The following is a 27,633-nucleotide window of genomic DNA, read 5'->3' as shown; positions in this document are numbered from 1 at the left end:
CCACTAGTCTTAAAGTTGCCAAGGCTGGAGACTCCTAGTCAAAGGAGTTTCATGTCACTTTAATAATGAATCGGAACTCTTCATTCAAACATCCCCTTCTCTGACCGACTGCCAATCCGGGGCCACTTCCTCTCTCATAACCCTCCAATGGAAGCGCTCCACGAAGGTAGCGTCGTGGGGACGTCGCTTCAGCATAGACCAAAGTTAAGTGACAGCGCGGGCTGACCAATGGGGCGCGGAAGCGATCCCGTGGGCGGAGCTTCCGTGCCCCTCCGAATCAATGGGGTAAGGAGTTCTCTCAGCGTTAGAGGCGGGGTTTGCGTTTTAGGGAGCGAAGAGGCGAGTGGGTAGCGGCGGCAGCGACCACGTGATAAAAGGCACTCGGACCGCCTGGAGTTCTTTGCTCGGTGGGAGCGCGGGTAAGGTGAGTTGGGGCTCGCCCGCTTCTGTCAGGAACCAGAGGGGAGCCCTCCCCGCAGAGCCTGAAGCTCCTGCTTCTCTGTCGGGTGATGGGAGGGGGCGGGAGAAGACTGGGGCTCGCTCGCAGCGGCCAAGGCGGGCATCTTGGTTGACGGAGGGCGGCGGGTCGAGAGCTCCTGAAGGAATTCCCGAGGCTTGGGGGGATCTGAGGGAAGGGGGGCGAGAGCCTAGAGCGGCAGACAATTGCCGCCTTTACCCCCCCCCCCCCCCCGTGAGGCCTAAGCGGAGGGATTGAATGAGGAGAGGCATCCCCGTCGCTTCTCTCTCTTTTTCGCTCGACCCAGAAGGGGAACGGAGGGTTGTGGGTGCGGCGCCCAGGCCTCGTGGACGAGTTGGGGGGAAGGTGCCCGGCTTTAGTCCTCGGGCCTGTGGGGACTGCTGGTGGGAGGGCCACATGCGTGTCAATGACTTAGCATTTGTAGTCGTGGGCGGGTTACGAAGAGCCGCCGTCGAGGGCGAGGAGGTGTCGCTGCAGGGTGAAGAAGGATCCCGTAAAGCGGTTCGGGCAGAGAGGGAACCCTATAAGTAGGGAGAAGATCCGGACGCAGAGAGCCGTGAAGTGTAGGTTAACATTCCTTCGTGTAAAAGGTGAGGGGGGAAAGCCGTTGGGGTCTGAAAAATACGCGTGACTTTATACGGAAGTTTCCTCTGTCATGAGGTGAGAAAGGAGAATGAGTGAATTTGGCCCAGGGCTCCTTTCATTTAAGGCGTGCGCAGTGGACGGGAGCGCTGGGTGAATGAAGCGGAAAACGGATCTTGTATTTTTATGGGATCTTTTTATTGTGGGTAATGCGATTGTGAAAATCGTATAATGTGGCATTAGTACTGCTACCAGTATCTGCATCAAAAGTGGGCTCTCTGCCTGTGCAGTTCTGAGAAAAGTACTATTTCATTCCTCTTTGAAATGAATTGGCCTTTTGCCAGTTGGAGGCTTAATACATAATTTTCAGACAGTATGGATAAATTAAATTTTGGATTTATGTTCCAGAGAAACCTGAGGTCACCAGGGAGAGAAAAACTGATCTAGACCAAATCCATCCCACTGTGGACTGAAAAACCAATATGATAATATCAAAACCAATTTGAATTTTACAATTTTAAAAAGCTAAATGTGGATGTGAGCTGTGGTCTAATTAAAAAATAAGCCACTGTGATCACAGTTTCAGCATGAAGAAATCTAATTTTTGTGTGCCAGTAGAATGATTCCACAGGTCGAAGGTTAACTTGTGAATGCAGGATGTTGGTGATGTAATGAGCTAACAAGCCTTGAACTTCAAAAGGATGATGGTCACAAGAATGAGGAAATACAGTACCTCTGTCTTTTTGGAAGTAGCAGTTTATTTAAAATTTTCAAGTCAGCCATATAGCCTTCCATAATTTAATTTGTCATTTTCCTTGTGTTTGTCTCAAGTTATAAACACCTTTTTACATCGAAGTGAGTGCTTACATCTGTGCTGTAAAAAGGCTTACAGAAATAAAAATACAAGTGTATTGGGGTATAATATTAAAGAATAATTCCCAAATGACCATAAAACACTGCAGAAAATGTCTATTGTTCATAATGGACTAAGCAATTCTATACCATTTTCAACTAAAGCAATAATTTAATGTTTTCAAAACAGTATTTTAGTTCTTAATGGTATGACACTGAATTGGAAATGACAATTCAGTACATATGAAAAATCTATGTATTGTCTTAAATGTGATTGACAGTTTTTAATTTGGCAAAAAAATTTGTAACTACTGTACTGGGTATTGTGTTACAAAAGTACAGAATAGTATATAGGCATTCCTGTTCATGTTGAAATTTTATATATGGGTATATATTTTAATGGATGGAGTTTGTACTTTGTTGTACTCTGTTTTTAGAGTCCATGAGGTATAATTATTTTTTTAAAAATATGTAGAAAAATGAATATTTTGTTTATTGGTTAAAGGCACAGCTCGGAAAAACATTTAAGTCTTTGAATGGCTACATTTTTCAAAATATAATTTTCAGATACTTCTACTTAATGAACATTTAACCACTAAATATGAGTTTTAATACAAAGGAAGAGTTAAAAGTAACAAAATACAGTAAATGAAGGGACTTTTGCATTCCCTCAATCTGTTATTTAGAACAACAGCTCTTGATCATATCAAAGGTTGTTATGGGTAATCTCCTGCTTGCTTTCCTGGCAGCCCCAGGAAAGTGCTGTCTGAGTCTGTTTAGATAAAGGCAGTCTACAGAGGAGTTGCATGAGTTTTCCAATTTCTTCAATGCTTTAAGAAGAAATTTAATCATTTGTTTGTTTCTTGAATTTATATGCCACCTCTCTTTTCGGGGTGAATTACAACATATCAAGAAACACAAGGTACAGTACAGATATCTAAAATCCAATTAAGTTAGCTAATTAAATTTTAAAACCCTAATAGCATTTAAAAACCACTCTTTCCCATTCAAAAGCAGACATACCTGTGTCGACCAGGGGGCTAGAGTCTAATGGCCCCAAGCATGGTGACAGAGATGAGTCTTAAGACTCTTGTGGAAGGTGAGGAGGGTGGGGTCTGCGAATCCCTGGAGGGAGCTGATTCCAGAGGGCAGGGGCCCCCACAGAGAAGGCTCTTCCCCTAGATCCCGCCAGGCGACATTGTATAGTTGACGGGACCTGGAGAAGGGCGACTTTGTGGAACCTAACCGGTCACTGGGGCTCATGCGTCAGAAGGCGGTCCCACAAGTAATCTGGTCCGGTACCATGTACGACTTTATAGGTCATAACCAATACTTTGAATTGTGTCCGGAAACCAATCGGCAGACAATGCAGTCCGCGGAGTGCTGGAAACTCTTCAGAGGTAGCCCCATGTAGAGAGCATTGCAGTAGTCGAAACTCAAGGTGATAATGGCATGAGTGTCTGTGAGTAGAGATTCCCTTCCCAAATACTTTTTATGCTAAAAAGGTCTACAAAGCACTTTTTAAAATGACTTCTGCAGGGCCTATTAGGTGATATTTGGTAACTTGCTCATTTGTTTGGGTAGTAGAGTTTGAATGGACTGGTAGCTAAATTACAGGACTGTGCACCCTTCAGGTTGGAAGGCACAAAACATGCTTTTGAAGATATGGTGGACATGAATGTATTTCTTTACAGCTGATTAAGTTAAGACTTGGGGTGACAGGAAAATGATTGGCTGTTTCACATAGGCATTATGTTCAAACCTCTGCAGAAATTAATGCTTTATCATTAGTTTTCTAGTCCAGAGTTCAACATAACTGCTAAATATAAATGCCAAGGGATCCTATCAAATCTCATTTCACTTTAATTGCTTAACTTCTGGATTTCAATAACAAATATGATCTTAAAAGTGGAAAATGTTTAATTATTTAAATATAATGATACACCAATATAATCCTTTATTATTTTTTTAAAAATCCTCATTTTTATCCTTTAGTGTAAATTTCTACTATTGCAATTTATAGCTAATTCTCAAGTTACAAGGACAGTTGGAACAGCAACCGGTCACTAAGTGATGCAGTTGTAAAACATCTGCGGAGTCTGCGGAGAGGGGCGGCATACAAATCTAAATAATAAATAAATAAATAAAATCACATCACATGATTGCATTGCTTAGCAATAGCAGTACCAGTTTCTATTGTAACCATTAGACTGAATGGATCATTAAGTGGGAAGAGGCTGGAGTCACAGGCAAGGAGTGCAGGGTATATGTGGGTGCTGCAAGCTTTTACCATGGGTGAGTGTGGTAGAGTAGAAACGCAGGAGGGCCATGAGCTGAAGTTGCTACAAGTGGAGGCACACTACAGAGTGCGGGCAGGGTTTGCTGTGTAATACAAGGTCCCTGGGATATCTTACAGAGCTATTCCAGGAGTGACTTGTAATCTTCCCGTCTAATGTCCCCATTGAATTTGTTTGGGTAAGTCAACAGGGAAGGTCACAAATGGCGATCATGTGACCAGGGGGATGCTGCTACTTTTGTGTGATTTATTTGCCAAATACCCCAGTCACATGACCACAGGGATCTGCGTTGGTTGGAACTTTAAGGAGCAGTCATAAGCTACATTCATTCAGTGCCATCTTCACTTGAACACTCATTAAACAAATGTTCGTAACTTAAGGGACTACTGTACCTGTATGTGAAAGAAAGCCATGAACTCAGTTTCAAAAAGGGTTCTTACTGTTCTTCAGTCATGCCAAAGTAGTTTCTACTATTTTGTTTACTCACACTATCTATAACACAGCATTACTCCAAACATTAAAAATGTGCATAATATTTCTATAAGTATGGTATTCTCAAAACAGGCAGTTTTAGTGATCTTTTCAGTAGCTTTGATCTTTTAACATTTAATAGGTGATAATTTGTGGGGGAAATACTTAGCTGCTTGGTAAAATACTATTTACAAGTTGTTAAAAGGAGCATTTTTTGTGTATTTTTTAAAATGTATAGTTGGATTTCTAAAGGAAGAAGATACGTAATTTAGAAGACAAAATGGCAATAACAATGTAAAACTAAGCACCTTTAAAAAAAATAAAAATAAAAATGGTAGATAAAAGAAAAAAGTGAGAAAGGGTACATATGGAAAAAATGAGTAAATAAAGTTTACGGTTACCATAAAATTTAAAATGTTAGCAATAGCACTTTACAGCACCCTATAAGCGATTTTCAGAGTCAGCACATTGGCCCCACAATCTGGGTCCTCATCGTACCCACCTATGAAGGATGGACAGCTAAGTCCACCTTGGGCCTGGTGAGATTCGATCTGCCAAACTGCTGGCAGCCGGTGATTGGCAGAAGTAGCCTCCAATACTGCACTCTAACCACTGTGCCATCGCAGAAAATATGACATTGCTGAACATATTGCAGGAACTTCTCTTTGTATGATATAGTTGGTAACCTTCCTGAACCCAATAATATTTGTATATACATTATGTGGCTGTATATTTTCAATCCTTCGTATCTAGTTGTTTCCCTAACTATGTTACTTTCCTTAAACAAATTTAAAATAAGAGAATTTTCTGAAAATATTGAATATTATAAATATCTCTTTCCAACAATTGTTAACTAGTGCAGTGACGGCTAAACGTTTCAGCACTGAGTGCCAAAACTGGAGTGCATGCTGGAGCGCCGGAAGTGAGCAGCTGGCCGGTGCACATGCGTATGGAGGCCAGCTGCTCTTCCAGATTCCGTCACACGCATGCGCACTGGATAGCTGATTTGATATGCATGTCTCTTCCAGGTTCCTGCATGTATGTGTGCTGGACAGCTGATCTTCAAAGACGGGGACGGAACCCAGAAAAGAGCAGCTAGCTAGTGCGCATGCACACAATGGAACCCAGCAGAGCAGCAGGCGATGATGTGCTTGCTCACAGAGAGGGCTCTGCATGACACCTCTGGCACACTTGCCATAGGTTCGTCATCATGAACCTAATGTCTTAGGAAAACTTCCATAGAAGCATGAAAGCCATATTTGTTCTCAACATTTGATATCTTCTGTAAAACTTTAACTCATGTAAAAACTATCACATCTCATTTACTGTACTCGAAATCCACAATTAAATATAGTAATGTAGCCTCTTTTTAATAAATGTATTAATGTTTATTTTAAAGTTTCCTATTTTTCTTGTATTCAAATGTTAATATCAATCCTTGGACAATGCAAGGTGCATATCTGCATCACACCTAATTTGGTGTGTGGATTCTTTGTTATAATAATCATTAAAGCAGTTGTATGAAGCGACCGTACATGCCTTGTATTTGTAAATGTTGGGTTTAAGATTAAATAAATCAAGCAAAAGATCATAGTCTTGGCAGTTACACTGCATTTTATTGATAAATTTAACACACTCTTCTCTCTGTCATAGACCATGAAGGGAAAGTACTTGCTATTTGCATTATTGCTAATAGCTGGAATATCCAGTCTCCTGGCACATGATAGTGATGATCACGATCATGATCACGATCATGATGATGAAGATGTAATAGATATAGAAGATGACCTGGATAATGGTGCTGAAGATGTAGAAGAATTAAAGCATGAAACCAGTGCTCCTCCATTACCTAAGGTTTGTTAAAATATTTCTCCAGTTAAAAAAAATCAGCAAAAGCTACAAAAAGAAAAGCCAGCTTTGTCTTGTAAAATTAGAATTAAGCTTGCATTTTTTAGCATTTTATATAAAATTTCATGAAAGATTAGGAAACAGCATGCATAATTTAAGGATTTTCTATACAATCAAATCACACAACATTGGGTGCTCTCACAAGATGTTGTGCAATTTCTTATGTGAGATTGCATTGTAGGACCTATTGTTAAAAAGGTCTCCAATGCCTATTTTCAAATGAAAGGAACATCCATGTTCCATTATCATTCAAAAGGTAGGCGAAATATTCTGAATCATACATTTAAAGATTGAAGTATGGTGTGGGTGGATGTTACACACACACATACTGTAGCTTGATTTTTGCTTTTAATTTTTCAGAAAACATAACTTTACCTGATGTGTAAATTCCCAAGATTATATTTAACTACATTGGTATTCTAGTAATTCTGATCTTAATTTGGAAGTTGAATGATTGGGAGTTTTGACATATAATTACACCTTTTTATATTGCTTTTGATTATAAGCATAGTAAAAAATTAAATTATTCAGAATATCATCTAATAATGAATTTCTGTCCTCAGGTTACTTATAGAGCTCCAGTACCAACAGGAGAAGTTTATTTTGCTGAAAACTTCGATAAAGGAACTTTAGAAGGGTAAGAATTCATTTTAAAAAGTACTAGTAGATATATATTATGAAATCTTGAATTAAAATATGTTTTTAAATATTTTTATGAATCAATTCATAAATCAAGCAAATAAAATCAGTGTAACTAAAATGCCTAATATAGAGTACATCTGATAACAGTTGGAAAAAATGGATCATTTAGAACAGGGATGTCAAACACAAGGCCTGCAGGATCCGGCCCATGATGTGGTTGGATCTGGCCCTGTGCGACTGTCCAGGAAAATTTAAGGAGCCGGCTGCATCACTTCAGCCCGGTCTACTAAATGCAAAGAGGAAAAAATGGGCCAGCGTGGTTTCGCCCTGGTCTACCCAATGCAAAGGAGAAATATGCCAGCAGTTTGGGTAGTGACATCAAGCTGGTCATGCCCACCCAGTTGGCCATGCCCAGTGAGTGGTGTCAAGTTGGCCATGCCTACTTAGTCAGCTATGCCTGCCTGCCCCCCCCCCCAGCCCTGATGCAGCCCTCAATGAAATTGGCTGTGACATCCCTGAAACTCTCAAAACCTTTATTTTTTCATAATTGTTTTATTGTGTATCATGCAAAATCAAAGTTGTGAGATTGATAGCTATATAAAATTTAGATTTATATTAAATTGGATTTGTATGCTGTATAAAATTGAACAATACTTGCTCTACAATATCTTCATGTAAACTTTAAAAAAACATTTCAGATGGTTTCTGTCTAAAGCCAAGAAGGATGATACAGATGATGAGATTGCCAAATATGATGGTTCGTATGATATCTTATTCTTCATATGAGAAGTTTTATATGTTTTTCTATAAAGAGTTTTATTAGAGAGGATTAGTTATATAAGGCTCAATTTGCAATCTGTGTAGCCCAGATACATTTTTTTTCCTGAATGTAATCTAAATCAGATTTCTGTTAGGGCATTTAAATTTAGTGTAGATCAGTGGTTCTCAACCTGGGGGTCGAATGACCATTTCACAGGAGTCGCTTAAGAGCATGGGAAAAAACAAATTTCTCATGGTATTAGGAACTAAAGCTTTTATTCTGGCGCCTTGGAACATATTTTTACAATGTGAGCAAGCAGGCATTTACAGTGGAGGTGTCCCTCTGACCTTCCTGCCAATCAGCTTAAAGCTCTGTTGGGAGAATTGGCACTAGACTTATGGTTGGGGTCACCACAACATGAGGAACTGTAGTAAGGGGTTGCAGCATTAGAAAGGTTGAAAACCACTGGTCTAGATGTTTATTAGAAAATATGTTTGGCCAATTGTTTATGCATTTTGCTGTTTCAGAAAAAATAATTCCACGAAAGTAGAATGCAAGTATAATTTTTCACAAGTATCCAGATTAATAATTTCAACAAAGTCATCATGTGACTGCAAAAAGCAGTTATGAACAGATAATTATTTCTAATAAATGTACTCATATTCAGTAACTTCTAGCAGTATAAAAACATAATTTCATCAAAGAAAGACTACTGTCTGCAAAAGGTATGGCTGGTAAAATCTTCTGAAGGAAAAGGGGGAGGAACATAATAACTGAAGAGATTGAAAAATGTTGTGTTTGACATATCTCCATCATATTTGTTGCAGAATCAAAATATCAAAATTGTGTTCTTTCTGTCTTGTTTCTGTAGGCAAATGGGAAGTACAGGAAATGAAGGATACTAAACTTCCTGGGGATAAAGGACTTGTGTTGATTTCACGGGCCAAACATCATGCAATTTCTGCCAAACTTAATAAGCCTTTTATCTTTGACACCAAGCCTCTCATTGTACAGTAAGTATGTTTTGCTGTCTTTTTCACAGAACCAACAATACTGTACCAATGCATAAACAATAGATAAGGGCTCACAATGTAATTTAGAGCCACTTTGGTCTAGTGATTAAGGCACCAGGCTAGAAACTGTTCTGTCGGGCTCTCTGGTAGAATCCTCCCAAAAATTCACAGGTACAAATTTCAGACACACACACATTTGAAAATTCAAAACAATGTTCTTTATAATGAAAATTCACTTAAACCAAGCCCTCTTTTGGCATAGCAAAGAGCACTCGGCTCCAAACAAACTGGTAATTTGTACAAGTCCCTTATCAGTTCTGTGATACTTAGCTTGCAGCTGTGAGGCAATTCACAGTCCTTCTTCTTTCACAAAGTGACACACACTTTGCTCTGGTTTAGTTTCAAAGCCGGGAAAAATCAGAACACAAAAAGTCAAAGTCAGTAAAGCAGTCACGAAACACAATGATCAGATAATCCTCCACAATGTCCAAACCCACAGGCTGCTATTTATAGCAACCTCACTAATTACCACAGCCCCACCCAACCACAGGTGTCCTCATTTTCTTTGATAATAATCTCTGTTGTTGCCTATGCATCGCTCTCCGCATGCGTGGCTGTATCATTAACTCTTGTTCTGAATCCAAGGAGGAGCTAGATAATTGATCTCCTTCTGAGCTGTCTGCCACACTCTCCTCCTCCCTGTCACTCATGTCTTCTTGGTCAGAGGAGCCTTCATCAGCAGATTCCACGGGGGGGGGGGGGAAACAGGCCTGCAGCATGTGGATGTCTCCCCCACATCCACAGTCCTTGGGGCAGGAGCAGGGCCAGAGCTAACCACAACAGAAACCAAGAGTTCTAGTGCTACTTTAGACATGAAAACCAAGAGGGTGACTTTGGGCCACACTCAACCCAAATCGCCTCACAGAACTATTGTGAGGAAAATAGGAGGAATAGTGCTAGGTATGTTCGCCACCTTGAGTTTTTTATAAAAATAATAAAGGCAGGATTTTAAAAAAAATCTTAGAAAATAAATAAGAAATAAATTTAGTTTTTCATTGTTGGTATGTGCATATTATACCATTATATTATATGATAGAATTGCAAATTGGAAGTGTGTGCGTGCATGCAAGTTAATGTAGTTTTTTGGAGAGAAACCTAGGAAGGAATTGAGGGAAGAATGCAAATGAAAATGTTAGCTTTGATAGTCAAATGTTAATGTAGTGTGGTGTGTGAAATCATTTCTAATAGGATTTTTTAAAGACTGTAATCTCTTATGTTGCAAACTTAGGTATGAAGTCAACTTCCAAAATGGAATTGAATGTGGTGGTGCATATGTAAAACTGCTTACCAAATCTAATGATTTAAACTTGGTGAGTATTGTTAATCTTCTAATTTTGAGATTTTAATGTTTATTTGTTTGGATTACACTCTTGCAAATCATCTTATTTCTATATGCAATTTTTATGAAAACCGCTAAGAAATGTAAACTATTACTCATTAGTTGGAATATCATTCTTTTTTAATTTGGACTCTTGTGGTTTATTTTGCATTAAAAAAGGGATCCGAACAAAGAGTCCACCCACCCAGCCCCAGGTATTGATTTAAATCAGTTAGCTGAGAAATGGTTGATAGGCTCAAGTAAACTGAAATATAATTAGATGTGCAATAAAGTGTAAAACAAAAGTTTTGTTAAAAGTTAATTTATATTTTGAAGGTTTTCCTATCTTTATCTTTCATAGGACCAATTCCATGATAAGACTCCATATACAATCATGTTTGGTCCAGACAAGTGTGGTGAAGATTACAAGTTACACTTCATTTTCCGCCACAAGAATCCAAAGACTGGCCAATATGAGGAGAAACATGCCAAACGTCCCGAGGCAGATTTAAAGAATTTTTTTACTGATAAGAAGACACATCTTTATACACTGGGTAAAACAGACACATATTTGGCTGTTTTTGTGGGTAAAATTGTAATATAGTAATTATTGAAGGCAAGAGAGCATTCTCAACTATGGTACAGTGAATAAGGAAAGTGACCTTGATGAAAACATGCAAAAAATGTTATTTATGAGAAAAAGGAATGAAACAATTTTAATGACTGAAAAAGTCAGGCAGAGAGCTCTCTGATTCATGGTTATATAAGAAGTATAGCACAGTGAGACTTAGACAGTTCTATTATGGCTCATCTCAATAAAGTTAGTGTTTGCCTTCATGGAGAATTGCTCCCCTGCTCAGGTTTATCAGTGGGCCTAACATGCGGACTATATTGTAGAGAATACCTTTTTTATATTCCCATGATTCTTACAACGCTATTTGGCAGAACTGGTTCTTGATAAGGAGAACTGTAATGCAATATATTACAGATGGTTCTTGACTTTTAACCACAGTTAAATCTAATATTTTCATTGCTAAGCAAGGCAGTTGTTAAGTGAGTTTTGCCACAGTTGTTAAGCTAACCACTGCAATTATTAAGTGAATCATGTGGCCATTAAGCAAATTTGGCTTCCCACATTGACTTTGCTTGTCAGAAAGTTAAATGATTGTCATATGACCTAGGGACAGTGCAGCTGTCATAAATACATGCTAGTTGCCAAGTGTCCAAATTTTGATTATGCCACTAAACAAATGGTGTAAGTCAAGGACTATCTGATTTCCATTTTTGAGTAGTCTAGGGAACCCAAATATTACTGCTTGCTTGAATTTATATGAAGTATTTTTTAAGTCTGTATTCCATTCACCAGACCCTTTCATAATGCTATATAAAAAGAAAGCCAGTTCACCAAAATATAATGGCAGAATTTTTTGAACTAATTTCATTTTTATATTTCTGGATTTTTATCATAGTCTTGAATCCAGACAACAGCTTTGAAGTTTTGATTGATCAAACTGTTGTAAACACTGGAAATCTACTATCTGATATGACCCCTCCTGTGAATCCTCCACGTGAGATAGAAGACCCAAATGATCAGAAGCCAGAAGATTGGGATGAGAGAGCTAAGATTCCAGATCCAGATGCTGTTAAACCAGATGATTGGTGAGTACCATTGATTTTGATTATAAAAAGATGAAAGAAGGTGGGTGGAGCTCATTTTTTGCAGCATCTCTTCTATAATAGCCTTCTTCGGTATAAATTATATTAGGGAATTGGAGGCAATCCCACTGTGTACTAATTGATAGACCTGCTTAATAGCTTCATTAGTGAAATGCACTGATCCCAGCTTTATCTTGTAATCTGGGAAAGAGGTGGAACTTTTGTAGGACGACAGGGTGTCCAGCAAATGTGGAAAGCAGGGAATTATCAGGGAAATTGGCGGTTCGGGAAATATCAAGGAATTATCAGGGAACTGATGGAAAAAACGGAATAAATCGGGTTGGGGGGGGGAACAAACTGTATTAAAATGTTTAAAAGTCAGGGGAAAAATCATGTTTAAAAAAACCGGATCGCACTGCCTGGCAGAGTCAAGCAAAAATGAGCATAACTGTGGCAACAACTTGCTTCCTCAGCTACCGATATTTCTCCAGGGCTTAGCCGTTTGGTATGACGTCATCTAAAACCGCGCCTTAACTAGATCACAAGTTAAAGGGAAATATCAGGGGATTTCAAAATGTTATGGTTGTGTTTTATATTTTTCAGGAATTTTGTCAGCAGCCCTGTTGTTCTCTTTATTCAAATTAGCAAGCAAGCTGAAAATTTTTCAGATATGTTCGTATGTATGTATGTATATATGTATATATGTATATTGCCCTGCAGTCCTTGCTGTAGTGAAGGTAAAGGAAGTAAAAATACCGAGTGTTGAAACTAGGGAATCTCATCTATCAATTCAGTAACTCTTTGCATTTTTAATTTAACCTTATATGGCTGTTAATTGGAAGCAAATACTGTAACTGTGGACACAAAGTGATAAAAACAAATACAAATTTAAACAAACATTGTAAATATGGAATACAAAAACTAAGGTACCTGATATGTAATTACTTTCAGTCGTAGACTTATTTATATGAGGCTCTAGACTTTTACAGCCTTCAAGAAGGTCAACAATGTCAAGGCCATCCAATTTCAAGGAAGAGCCTGTTTCACAGAGGAGCTGCAACAAAGAAGACATGTTGTTGTCTTGCTGCTGCAAGATGACCCTGTTTCACTGAGGGAATCCGGAACATAATCATTCTTTATTATGGTGGGATCACAGAAATAATTGAAATAAGGTCCCATCTTATGTAGGGACTTAGAAGTGATAATTGGCTCTTTGAAATGCACCTAGAAATCTATTTAGAAGTTAGTGCTTTGCCAAACCTCAGTGCATCCTGAACTGTCTATGCTGCTGCATTGGACTAATCAAAGCTTCTGAGTCTTTTAAAGGGCAGTCCTAGATAAATATTGCAATAATCCAGATAAGAAGTGTCTAAGGCATGAAAGAGTATAAGCAAAGCCTGTTGATCCTGAGCACAAGTTGCATGTGAGATAGATCTACTCCTTGAACAGTAGTTACGGGTTCAGGAAGACCCCCAGATTACACACCAGCTCCATTTGAGGGAGTGCTATCATCGGAATGGCCCCAGAAACAGCCCAGAAACACAGTCAGTGTTAGACGTGAGACACATCTACTCACATACATCCAATCTGCAAGCACCTTGTACAGCATCACTTGTACTGGTGCCCCTTGAGACTGCAAATAGAACTAGTAACAAAATAGTCACTAGGTGAAATTGCAACTGTTCTTTTGATCATACTTCGGCTTTCCTTTGCTTTACGGGTTTACAACAATATGAGGATTGTTGCAGTTAATTTTTTATCACTGTTGAATTGCAAACACTTGTTAAAGGATGTTCTGCCTGGCCGGCTGGCCGCCCAACAAGGCAGTATACAAGCACACACACATAGAAACTTGCAAAAGGCAGAGGTTTCTTTATGTACAAAATTGGATAAAAGCCACAGCAACTGCAAAAGGAATGCTGGTTTATGAGTCCAAGGGTCAGGGTTAACGACTCAAGCCAGCAATAAAAGTCTCTCTGGCTTGCTTCAGCCGATTACTTCTTGACTTGAGTGTTCAGAATTCCAAAATTGTCCAAAGGAAAAACTGAATGACAAAGCATCAATGTCTCCCTCTCAAATCCGAACAATAATTTCCCACACCGCCTTCTTCAAGCCCTTCCCTTTTTAACCCTGCTGCAAATTCCTGGATTGCTGCGTCTGCGCAGCTGCTCCTGGCATCCCAGCATTCTACACACCCTAACATTGAGAATGGGGTCATCCATCATCCCCTCCTCATCTGACCCAGATGAAGCTCTGACTGAAGATCTTACAGGCTCTGCAGGCCTCTCCGCCATCTTCAACTTCTCCTTCCCCTTCACTGTCTGACTCCTCTTTTTTGATCTGAAGGACCCGGCTCCTCTGAGTCAAAATCAGTGGCCAGAGGAGCTGGCCATTAGCCAAGCACAACAAAGGAACTGTACTGCTCTTGGCAGAGTTAGAGTGTACCATTGAGATACCGTCAGCACACTATTCTGGCTTTTCTCTATACCAAGCATAGCTGACATTTGAAAGGCACACTAAAGACATGCACATAGAATTCTAGCTGCTCCTCAGTTAACTATTCAATGGGGGTTCAAAGTTACGATACTTAAAATCAGTTCTCAAACTTCTGGTTTTCCCACCAGCCTGTAGTCATATGCTCATTATTTGGGCATTTGTCAACCAGCTTGCACTTAATAACAATTACAACACCATACGTTATGCAACCTTCCCTGCTGGTTTGCCAGAAGCAAACTCAATAGGAATCCAGCAAGTCATTCCTGTAAGTTGTTTGTATTCCCTCCAAGGAGCCTGGCTATGGCATCCACAATATCCATCAGCTTGAGGTAGTCCCTTGCACACATATTCTCCCATGGACAGCAGCTACTTATGCTTCATCCATGTCTCAGCAGCCACTTGCATACCTTCCCCCACCATGCAGCAGCCACCTCCTACTTTTTTGCATCACTCACTCACACACTCTTTCCCATCTGGCAGCAGTCAATCCCATTACACTCTTCTGTTGCTCAACAGCCAGTCCTATACCTGGAAAGTCAGTCACACCCTTTCCCACCTAAAGGGATCCACCCCTGCTGTGCTCTTATTGGACTTTGAGAATCAGCTGTGCATTTGGCAGCAGCTATTTCACTTTACCACACTTTCATAACCATATGTTTATACTCCCCCAGCTGTCTGTGCCATGTCATGCCCTACTTTGACAGCCACCTTCACATTTTCATGCATATTCCCCTACTTAACAGCAGTCACTTACTGTCTTACTTGCAAGCAATTTTAAGCCACCTACAAGTTCCTGCTAGTTTCCCCTTTGGCGTGGCCTGTTGAAACCTGGCTTGCTGAAAATTAGGAGGTCCTTGCTTAACAATGGCAATAGGGAGTGTCAGGATTGCTGTCACTAAATAATGTTGTCATAATGTGACATTCTGGTTTACAAATACATAATTTAGTCACAGAGGTTAAAGTTAATTATTCCAATTGCTATTATTAAGTGAGGACTGTTTTCTGTTAATTGATGAGAAAGAGATTGCAAATGAGTGAAGAAGCATACAATGGGGAATACCCTGAGAGGAAAGTGTTAGCATTGGCTGTTTGCCTAGTGTATTCTCCGTTGTCTCTTAGGCAAAGATAGCCTGCTCTGCGGAACCGATTAATATCTGGTCACTTTCACGTAGATGGCACAAGCTACCAGATTCTACAGATAGTTCTCATTTATAAACTAACTGGGACTGGCAACTCTCTTGTTAAGCAAAAGTATAACTAAATAGGAAATCACATGACTTTAACCATTTTCTGACTGGAAAAAGATAATACCAGTCAATTTGATATCTTCAGATTTTATTTGCCTCCTAATCATTTTCTCATTCTTCGGAATGCAGGAGTGCCTGCTTACCAACATGGAAAGCAGTGTAATCACATTGGCAATCAAGTCTGGGCATAGCAAGCATGCTATGCAAAGAGCTTAAAATACATTCACAATCCCTCTCCAATCATTGCTCTGCAAAGTGCATAGTTGAATCAAGTGATTTCTCTCATTAGTCTTTTCATGCTGGTGATACAATTACATTGCTTTCGGTGTGTATAAAAGCAAATAGTTTACTCTTCCTATTCATTTTTCTCCACTCTTTTCTCTGCAAGGGTTAAAAACAAACAAACAGGCAGGTACAGGACACCATGTACAGACTAATAATCCCATGACTAAGGGACCTTGGAAGGTTGTATATGATTGTAAATGGTATATTATAACTTCAAACTGTTCCTGAACAAATGGTCAGTAATTGAGGACTAATTTAGTTAGTACAACTAATACATATTTGAAAAAGCTAGCATTTTGATTTTAAATCATGTTAAATTGTAAATAAAATAACATGATTTTGATTATTACTTAATTTTTTATAGGGATGAGGATGCTCCTGCTAAAATTCCAGATGAAGATGCTCTGAAGCCAGAAGGTTGGTTGGATGATGAGCCAGAATATGTAGCTGATCCTGATGCAGAAAAACCAGAGGATTGGTAAGTTAATACTGGTTTCACAATATATTTAGCTTTAGGCTGGGGTCCTAACTATACTCCTGCAGTTATAATTGTGAGGACCAGTCATAAATCGCTTTTGTTAGTGCTGTTGTAACTTTGAACAATCACTAAATGAATGGCTGCAAGTTAAGGACTACATGCCCACACAAGTTTATAAGAAAATTGAAGAGCTGCAGATGTAGTGTTTTGAAATGGCCAAATCAAAGTCAGCCAATGTCAGAAATTTTGTGGGATAATTTGAAATGAATAGTTTGCACTAGAAAGCTCTCAAATGTTTCCACGTTGGAGCAATTTACCAGGACAAATGGATCAAAACTAGTACATAGCAAAATGAGTGACTGATCACTAATTTCTAGAAGAGTTCCGTTGCAGCCGTTGCAGTTAAAGCTGTATGCAAACAGTTAATAGATACAGAGTAACAGAGTTGGAAGGTACCTTGGAGGCTTTTTATTCCAACCTCATGCTCAAGCAGGGGACAACTGTTTTTTCATACTCAAAGATCATATGATGGATAATTTAGTTTATGAAATAAATCAAGCAAACAACTAAGTTAAGTGTTACTTGTTAATAGAGATTTTCTCTGTTTCAATAGGATCCATGAGGTTCTGGTAATAGTATAAAGATGCACAAGACTGAAAAGGGCAAATACTTTCTCATAGCATAGATCAATATGAATTGAATTGAATTTAACTATATATTATAGCACAAAAGTTTCTCTCTGATCATATGCCAATAAATTGAAGCAATCTGTATAGTTATAATTATTTTACATGATATTTTTTCAGTGATGATGTATATCATGTTAACCTAAATAAAATTCTAACATTTCAACACTGTAATTTATACTGTATTTTTATACTGAGTTAATCAGTATAACTTTAATTGCTATTGATTGTATCTCTCCTACGCACATGCTCTGCATTTATTAGAAAGTCCTAATAAAGAGATTCTTGTTTCAGGGATGAAGATATGGATGGAGAGTGGGAAGCACCCCAGATTGCAAATCCCAAATGTGAATCTGCTCCTGGCTGTGGTACTTGGCAACGACCCACAATTGACAATCCAAACTATAAGGGCAAATGGAAGCCTGCTATGATTGACAACCCCAATTATCAGGTACAGTGATCCCTCGATTTTCGCGATCTCGAGCTTCGCGAAACGCTATATCGCGATTTTTCCCACCCGATGATGTCAATCTCTTCCTTCCTTTCTCATCTTTCTTTCTCTCTCTCTTTCTCTATCTTGCTTCTTCCTCTCTCACACTCTCTTCCTCCCTCTCTCATCTCTTTCTTTCCTTCTCTCTCTTTCTCTATCTCTCCCCCTCTTGCTCTCGAGCGGCGGGCGGCGGGAGAGCGGCGGGCGGGCAGCAGCGAGGAGCCGAAGATCGGGGTTTCCCCTTTGCGTGGGCGGCGGGGAAACCCCGATCTTCGGCTCCTCGCTGCTGCGGCGCTGCCGAGCAGATCAGCTCCTGGGCGGCCGAAGAAACCTTCCCTGGGTCTTCCCCGCCGCCCACGCAAACTCCACCATCTGCGCATGTGCGGCCATGGAAAAAGGGTGCGCATGCGCGGATGGTGTTTTTACTTCCGCACCACTATATCGCGAAAAATCGAGTATCGCGAGGGGTCTTGGAACGTAACCCTCGCGATACTCGAGGGATCACTGTATATTATTTTAAAAATTGTGTCAATAACTTTTCCTTTATGTATTATTTCAATGTTAAATTAGGTATATTTTCAGGTCCTTATGCAGAATTAAATTATAACACTTTTTGAAAGACAGGTGGGTGATTATTTATATAAAGTAAGCTTGTAAATTTATCTCTATATTAGCCCTGGCAATTGTATGGTCCATGTGCCACATCCAGCCCTTTGGCTATCTGTATCTGGCCTGCAGCGGTGCCACGGACTGCAATTGTAGCCCTCTTGATTTGACCCCCCCATAACAGGCCCAGTTCACCCCTTCAGAAAATTTTACATGAAAAAGCAAAGTCCTGTGGCACCTTAAAAGTTGTTGAAGCATAAATTTACAAGATTACTTCATCCAGTGTGTGAAATTCTGCTCTCAAATGTTGGTATGTTTATTCACATGGTTTGGAAGGTGCGAGGTCATAGGGAAGTGAATGGAAAAAATATAATTAGGGACCATTCTGTTGTTGACTGTACGCATAAAAAGTAATATTTGTTTACAAGCAACTAGGTGACAACACAATCAGCGTACCAATGGTGAGAATATTCACAAGGCTATAGACGAGGAGTTCTAGTCCACCCTTAGGCATGAAAGCTGGCTGGGTTACTTAAAGCCAGTTCCTCTCTCTCAGCCCAACTAACTTCACAAGTTTGTTGTTGTGAAGAAAGTAGCAGAAAAGTGTATTGGGTATGTTCATTGCATTGACTTTAAAAAATAATAATAGTGGAATAAAACAAAAATATAATCTAAGATGAAGCTATTGTCTCATAATGGAAGAAAGGGTGGGAAAAGCAATGGGAGTTGGCGAAGATAGCAAAACACACTAGTTTAATTAAAGAAAGGAAGCTATCCAGTTTTGTTTTTACTTGAAAACTGCTTCTGGACTTTATGTCCAAAACAGAAAAAAATGAAACTTTGTTTCTGAGTTATGTTAATTAGATTAATTTGTTATAGAAATTCCTAATACTTAACTAAATGTGTAAAACAAAATTTTCAAACTACAGTATTTTAAATTTTACTGCATTGAAAAAAGTTAGCTTCCTTCCCCCCCCTTTCTTTTTTACCTTGCCATTTATATTTTGGCAATGTCTCCCCGAAGATCACCAGAGTGACAGCCTTCTTCATAATATTTTAATTGGATATTAAGATTTTTATTAATCTGTTCAGTTCAGGAATGTTTGAAGCTTTAATTAAATGTCTGAGTAATCAAAACTTATACAGATTGATGTCTATGCATTATTTAGGGCATCTGGAAGCCAAGGAAGATTCCAAACCCCGATTTCTTTGAAGACTTGCATCCATTCAAAATGACTCCTTTTAATGCTGTGGGACTTGAATTGTGGTCTATGACTTCCGATATATTCTTTGATAATTTTATCATCTGTACTGAGCGGGCTGTAGCAGATGACTGGGGTAATGATGGATGGGGCCTGAAGAAGGCAGCTGATGGTGCTGCTGAGGTGAGAAAGAAAAGTTTAATTTTTTCCAATAGTGCAGAATAAAACAGAATTCACAAAATTCTTATTTTTTTCTTTACTTTGAGAAAAGAGAAACAAAACTTATCTTTGTGGCAAATTAGAAGCACAGCTTTATTCAGTTTATTCATGATATTCGGATATTGTTAGTTGGAGTGTGCTAACTCATTTTTATTTTCCATTTTTTTTATGGCTAGGTTAAGTAACTTTGCCATTTTTAAAAGATTTGTAGCCTTAGATAAAGTACTAGTTTAATACCAAATATTAGGATCAAAAGTATTTTCTCCAAACTTAAGGCAGAAGAAAGCTGTACCATATCAGATGAAAGCTGATAATCTATTGGCCAAATGATTCAACTGGCTGTGAAAAACCATTGCTAGCAATAGCTTTATACATCTTCAGACCTGAGTTTTTCAGTCAGGGTGCTCTAGTCTAGCATTCTATCCATCAGATAATTTCAAGAAACTAAATGGTGAGATAACACTCAAATATGAATACTTAATCTTCCTGGAAAACCCTTAGATTGCTTTCATAGAATATATTAGTTGTAACAGTGCTGAAACTGTTGCAGTTATTAATATTTTGAAATGTTAGTAGTTAAGAGATTTAGAAATTACTTTAACCATCTTAAATATTTAATACACTTTAAATCTGCACAAATAGGATGGGGGTTCTATAAACATATTAAACTTATATGACTTAAAGTAAATGTAACTTAAAAATTTGAATATCATGCTATAAACATTGTAGTAGGTATGTATCAATAATTCGATGGGCTTATATATTGTTTACTATGCAAATTGCATATATTTAGATTTGTGTTTATCTTTTAGCCTGGTGTTGTGACCCAAATGATGACTGCTGCTGAAGAACGTCCGTGGCTTTGGATAGTATATATCTTGACCGTGGCTCTGCCTGTTTTTCTCGTTGTTCTTTTCTGCTGCTCTGGAAAGGTGTGTATGGATGTAGTTGATTTTAAATATTTTGTTTGATACACAGAAAGAAAACAGACCATTTTAAAAGAACTGAATTTCAACATCTTATTTCAGACAAAACAACCAAGTGCTGCAGAGTACAAAAAGACAGATGCTCCTCAACCAGATGTAAATGAAGAAGAGAAGGTGGAGGAGAAAGAAAAAGAAGAGGATGAGGAGGATGAGGAAGAGGAAGAATCAAATGAAAAAAAGCCTGGTAAGTAAAGGTGCCCAAGCTCAGAAATGACTAAAAAGGACTCAGAAAATTGCCCATCTTAAAAAAAAAACCTCTTGATTTTTGAGAAAGGGAAGATGAATATTGCACTATAGCGAACGTTCAATTTTAATATATCAGTCGTGGGAGAAGGTGTTGATTATTCCCAGTTGTCTGTTATATCATCCATGGTATTATTATTCAAATTCAGATAAATGACATAAAATTATATAAACATTAGGAATTTTGTCTGTTGCATTGAAGTGTCTGCAAAACTGACTTTTGTTGAAAAAAATTAATACCTTGTAAAACTTTATTTAGAAGAGAAGGACAGGAATGATGGAAATTCAGAAAATGTGAGCCAAGAGGAGGAAGCAGAAGAGGAAGAAGAAGAGGTAGAGATGGAAGAGGAAGAAGAAAGCAGGGACATTAGAGAGGCAAGTATTTAATTACATAAACTTTGTATGAGACAAATATTAATACAAGATATTATGCCATTAGTATATTTAATAAGCCTATCTTACAATACATTGCCTCCTAAATCTGTAACCACAACTTTCCATGTGAATCAAGGCAAACAAGAAGTATACCATAACGAAGCAGTAAATATGTACCAATATCTCATGTTGGGATACAAATTTGTTTATTAGCATTTGTTATTTTTTCCCAACACTGTATAGCTGCAGCGTTTGAGTCTAGAATTTTCACATTTTTTACCAATTTTCCAGCAATGTCAAATCATGTTCCATGTTACGAATAAGAACATGAACTCTATTATACAACTTTGTGTCATCAGCAACAAAACAAACTTACCAAGCAGTCCTTCAGTTATATCACTGACAAACATGTTGAACATAATAGGACCTAGCACTGAGCCTCGTGGCATATTATCTGTGATTGGTTTCTGTTCAAATAGTACCCCATTATCAATCATACACCGGGATCTATCCTGAGTGAACTTCCTATTCACTAAAACACCCTAGCCTATGCAACTTTTTAATTAGCTCATTTCATGAAGTTCAAGCAAATCAAGACAGTAATTCAAGTTTGTTACTTTTCCTGCCCTTTTAACTTCCTACTAATCTTCACAAAATATTATTTATAGCAACTTTTTCCAGTCAATAATATTTCAAAATGAAATTACATATAACTCTACAAATTATTAGAAGATTATTCAAACATTGAACATTAGCAAATACAATCCGGTGAAGTGCCTCAGTGGCGCAGTGGTTAGAGTGCAGTACTGCAAGCTACTTCAGCTGATCACTGGCTGCCAGCAGTTTGGCAGATTGAATCTCAGTAGGCTCAAGGTTGACTTAGCCTTCCATCCTTCCAAGGTCGGTGAAATGAGGACCAAGATTGTTGGGGGCAATATGCTTACTCTCTGAAAACCGCTTAGAGAGGACTGTAAAGCACTGCAAAGTGGTATATAATGCTAAATGCTATTGCTATCCGATATATTCATTTCAATTTGAGCGTATTTGATATTTTTTGAAATACGCATTATTGATGCTGTCAAATGTTAAAAATATTAAATCTTAAGGTTTTGTTATGCCATTTATAAAAAATAACTCTGAACTTGATTTTTCTGTTATCCTAATACAGTATATGTTAGAATTTAAATGCTTTATTTATTTATTATTATTTTTATTTATTAGATTTGTATGCCGCCCCTCTCCGTAGACTCGGGCCGGCTAACAACAATAATAAAACAGCATGTGACAAATCTAATACTAAAATAACTAAAAACCCTTATTGAAACCAAACACACACACACACACAAACATACCATACGTAAATTGTATAGGCCTAGGGGGAAAGGAGTATCTCAATTCCTCCATGCCTGACGACAGAGGTGGGATTTAAGGAGCTTACAAAAGGCAAGGAGGGTGGGGGCAACTCTGATCTCTGGGGGGAGCTGGTCGGGGCCGCCATAGAGAAAGCTCTTCCCCTGGGTCCCGCCAAACAACATTCTTTAGTTGACGGGACCCGGAGAAGGCCAACTCTGTGGGACCTAACTGGTCACTAGGATTCGTGCGGCAGAAGGCGGTCCTGGAGATATTCTAGTCTGATGCCATGAAGGGCTTTATAGGTCATAACCAACACTTTGAATTGTGACCGGAAACTGATTGGCAACCAATGCAGGCTGCGGAGTGTTGGTGTAACGTGGGCATACCTAGGGAAGCCCATGATTGCTCTCGCAACTGCATTCTGCATGATCTGAAGTCTCCGAACAATTTTCAAAGGTAGCTCCATGTAAAGAGCATTACAGTAGTCGAACCTCGAGGTGATGAGGGCATGAGTGACTGTGAGCAGTGACTTCCGGTCCAAATAGGGCCGCAACTGGTGCACCAGGCGAACCTGGGCAAAGGCCCCCCTTGCCACAGCTGAAAGATGTTTCTGTAATGTGAGCTGTGGATCGAGGAGGACACCCAAGTTGCGAACCCTCTATGAAGGGATCAATAATCCCCCCCCCCCCCCGGGGTGATGGATGGTCAGATAGGATTGTCCTTGGGAGGCAAAACCCACATCCACTCCGTCTTATCAGGGTTGAGTTTGAGTCTGTTGACACCCATCCAGACCCCAACAGCCTCCAGGCACCGGCACATCACTTCCACTGCTTCATTGACTGGACATGGGGTGGAGATGTACAACTGGGTATAATCTGCGTACTGATGATACCTCACCCCATGCCTCTGGATGATTTCGCCCAGCGGTTTCATGTAGATATTAAATAGCAGGGGGGAGAGAACCAGCCCCTGAGGCACCCCACAAGGGAGAAACCTAGAGGTCGACCTCTGACCCCCCCCACTAACACCAACTGTGACCGACCGGAGAGGTAGGAGGAGAACCACTGAAGAACAGTGCCTCCCACTCCCAACCCCTCCAGCCGGCGCAGAAGGATACCATGGTCGATGGTATCGAATTTATTTTAATATTGAAAGAAATAAACATGTTTGATAATAGTTCTATTTGATTGACAGCTAAAAAGTCAGGCTTAGGGTTTTAGGAAGTAGCTTTTATCTTTCAGCAGTGCTAACAATTGTTAAAATAAAGCAAAAAAACATTTACTGATGTACATTATTCTTGAGATCTCATTACCTTTAAAAATATCTGCTTATTGCTTCTAAAGCTAAATAAATGCAGCTGGCTTATTTATATAGGGTTTTTTTTAATGTTTGCAGGAGGAAGAAACTGTGAATAGGTCTCCCAGAAATAGAAAACCAAGAAGAGAATGAAATATCCTAAAAACTTAATCTGATGATTTTTTCTGATACGGTTTGGGAGAGGACCATGGATACCTTTTTGCTGAAAATCAAAAATCTTCAAAATACACCATCCATAGGTTCCTATCAAATACTCTGCAGTGAAAAGTGTTTAGCAGTCAAATATTTGCAATTGTGTTTCTAAATAATACTCCTGTAGAAAAAGAATGCATTTAACACAACCTGGCTATGAATTTCTGGAATGTTACAAAAACTAACATTTTTATTTTGTTTTTAAATAGATGATAGAATTACCAGTCTCAAAATTTTTGGCTTAAATTAATGTATTAATCTATCAATGGAAGTGAAGAGCAAACCTTAAAAAATACCAGATGTAAAGTTTTTATAAGTCTTTTCTTTCTTACAAAGATGGAAATTCTTATACAACTCTTATTTCTCATAGTACGATCATGTTAAATGTAGGACAAAATCCATTTGAAGCAATCTTCAAGTGCTCAAACTTTCTTATTGATGAAAAGCATGTGGTCATGAAATACTCAGATTGGTCACAGATACAGCTCAGTTAAAACAGTATTTGCACTAGTCTGAATTTAGGAGCAGATTTTAGTGAGACTGGGTTGTCTTGTTCGTTTAGATTTTGAACTTTTTCTTAATTTGGAATTTGCTTTCAGTTTTTGTGTTTCCCCCTCTCTCAGTTTTTTTAAATCATTTTCTCCTGTTCCAGTTGTTGCTTCTTCTGTACAGTTTTTTCAGACGCAGCTTTGCTGCTAGAGAATACACTTGTTTAGTTCATACTTGTGATTCTTTTTCTCAGAAGGTAGCACTACTTATTTCTAGGTCCAAACATTGTGAAACAGGACAGTGTTGCTAACCTCTTTATTGTTGCCATCTTATGTACATTTATACACAGGATAAAAGGCACAGGCAAGCTGATCTTTCAAGTTTTATTTGTGCTGAAAGCAAATGTCAGTATTTGTGGCTGAGGAATGAGCATGTGAAAACTTGGCATACATAACATTTTGAATCTCAGTGCTCTTTATGTATCAAAATGTTGTGAAACTAGGGGGTTCCAGATGAATAATTTTTTTAAAAAAAATGTTGCATTGAGTATCTATTCAGAAATCTTATGTAGAATACAGAGTGTTTACTTAAGAAAAGCATAATCCTCTATATTATATTGAAGTGCATGATGGAGGAAAGCGAAGAAGAAATATTTTGCCATCTGTTGTCCTTTATTTTAATTTTTGGCACTGAATTAAAACACTCCCAGTTTCTACTTGGTGGGTAAGAATTTGTCAGAGTAACTAAGATTTTATACTTTTGTTCAGATATAATTATATACATAGCTTTTTCGAAACAAGACTAACTGTTGTCTTGCAGATTATTTTGCAGAACCCTCAGTTCTGTTCTTTTCTAAACAGCAGAATTATCCTCATTTGAAGCTACAGTGCTTGCAGCCTTTGGCCTTGCATTCCAGCATCATTCCTTGCACACTTACAGTAGTTGTGCAAGAGTTCTTTTTTTCTTTGTGTCCTCTAGGGAAGTTTATAAACTCTACATCCATTCCACTGGTAGATTCAATTTAATACAGTCAGTGGCTTGCTTCCATAGTTTCTTTCTGTGGTCTAGTCAGGATGTTTAAATGAAATTATTCCCCCTAGTTTCTTCTATTTTTTTCTACATCATTGACTTGCAGTGGCTATTTAATACTAGTACTAATTTTAATGTGCTTGGGTTAATGTTTTTTGATCAACGTCTTCACTTTTTGTGAAACACATATTCCTTTCTCCAGGATACTGGGAAGAATGAATCTGAATTCATAAGACCTCTTCAGAATACTCCTCTGTTTGCATGTTTTTGCCTTTTTCCATGTTAGTGAAAATGTACTTTTTTAAATGCCCAGTGTAACCTGTGAAGCCTTATTAAGACTACTTAGTACTGGGAGAAGATTGTCATCTGCTATTTAAGAATAATAAAGCAAAAAATTAATATAAAAAGTCATTTGTAATTTCCAAGTACTTTGGGGTGCTGAATTGGTAACTGAATGGATGATTTTAAAAAGACTATGGAAAACCATTCCGATGCAGGAAATATTTTTACACTGACATAGTTGAACTCTTGGTTGGAAAGAAATAGACTTCTAACAGACTTTCAGGAAATGTTCTAAAGAATTTTAGAATGAATAAGATATTTAACTACTTCTGTTTGGAAAAGAAAGTGCATTGTAGCCATTTCAAATCAGTCACAGTTTATATGCAACATATGAAGATATAGATGCTTTAAAAAAGATAAAGAACTTAAATGTGTGTTCTGACTTAGGATACTTACCCCATTTCATATGGGGATGTTATGGTTGACAAGAGAGCTGAACATGATTAACCATAAATGGCAAAGATTATCCTAGATCTTTATAATGTGGCCCCAGCTCTCCTGTGACACTAAATATGGTGCTAGGAATACATTTCTTTGCACCTCTTTGCCTTCTCTATTATAATTTTCTAAATGCCAGTATTGTTTGATGCAGGGTTCAAGTGTTGGTAAAGAAGATTGTGACTTAAGTCCTGACTGTTGTAAAAATCTGAAGATGCAGTATGCATATAAATATATTGGTTAAGTTATAAACAAATGTAAGCTTACTTGATCAATAAAGAAACATAGATCACTATTTTTCTACCGTCTAGTCTGCAATATTTTTTTGGGTTGGCTTTTATAATCTAAAGACAGAAGAGTTGATAGATCTTCCTTCAGAACTATTGCTTTGTTGTGGAAAAACTGAACAATATCCAAAATGCAAAGTCATTACATTATCTGCATTACATTTTAAATATCCTATTGAGAATATTTTGAATCAGAATTGTTGAAAGGGTTGAAATTTAAAAGTTACGAATAATATCATATTGATGTAGTGGTTCCAAATGGCTTTCATAGTGAGCATCTTGTTTTTAGAAACCTGAACCTTCTTCAAATGTGTTAATCTTTCAGAAGTGTTCAAAGTACACAAGTTCATATCACTGTTTATAACCTTGTTCTAGTATAACATTCATAATTTCAATATGAAAATTGACTACCATAGAAAATACTTTAATTATTGATACATAGTTACACAGCACATATTTCTAAGATATGAATCATTAATTATACAATAAATGGAATGATTATCAAACAGTAGCGTTTCTTATGTTTCAAACTTTCTGCTACCGGTAGTTATACATTTGCTTCCTAGAGTAATTGTGACTTTAAAATTATGCTGTGATAAATAATTCTATTTATTTGGAATATTTTTATGAAATAAAATAATTTTCATTTCAGAAATGTTATAAAATGTCCCAAGAATGTGGCCTTAAAACTTTCAAAAGTTGTCTGGGTGTTCAGCGCATAAAATATACTTTTCCTTAAAGTAAATAATCTTCTGGCAATAAATTGCTTCATTTAATCCAATTGTTGCATTCATTCTTTTTCCAGTTTTAAACACACAAATGTTCACCAAACATTT

General features: G+C 38.1%; 1 protein-coding gene across 4 annotated transcripts; it reads left to right on the top strand.

Annotated features, from left to right (window-relative positions):
* The first annotated feature begins 279 nt into the window (after window positions 1–279).
* CANX (calnexin) lies at window positions 280–26,805 on the top strand. Of its 4 annotated transcripts, none has more exons than XM_070739111.1 (15): window positions 280–424; window positions 6,334–6,534; window positions 7,152–7,225; window positions 7,929–7,987; window positions 8,862–9,003; window positions 10,292–10,373; window positions 10,743–10,935; window positions 11,851–12,040; window positions 16,430–16,543; window positions 17,524–17,680; window positions 19,495–19,710; window positions 20,559–20,678; window positions 20,775–20,916; window positions 21,235–21,350; window positions 24,099–26,805. In XM_070739111.1, exons 2-15 carry the CDS (start codon window positions 6,337–6,339, stop codon window positions 24,150–24,152), a joined length of 1,857 nt encoding a protein of 618 aa, XP_070595212.1. In that variant the 5' UTR covers window positions 280–424; window positions 6,334–6,336; the 3' UTR covers window positions 24,153–26,805. The 4 variants fall into 4 exon arrangements, with proteins under 4 accessions (XP_070595212.1, XP_070595215.1, XP_070595214.1 ...); XM_070739114.1 differs by having other exon boundaries at window positions 307–424; window positions 21,238–21,350; XM_070739113.1 differs by having other exon boundaries at window positions 334–419.
* Window positions 26,806–27,633: the final 828 nt, after the last annotated feature.

This window comes from Erythrolamprus reginae, chromosome 2, assembly GCF_031021105.1.
Source record: "Erythrolamprus reginae isolate rEryReg1 chromosome 2, rEryReg1.hap1, whole genome shotgun sequence".
Taxonomy (NCBI): Eukaryota; Metazoa; Chordata; class Lepidosauria; order Squamata; family Dipsadidae; genus Erythrolamprus; species Erythrolamprus reginae.
Note: the sequence above shows the minus strand (reverse complement) of the source record. Positions and strands in the feature narration are given on the sequence as shown.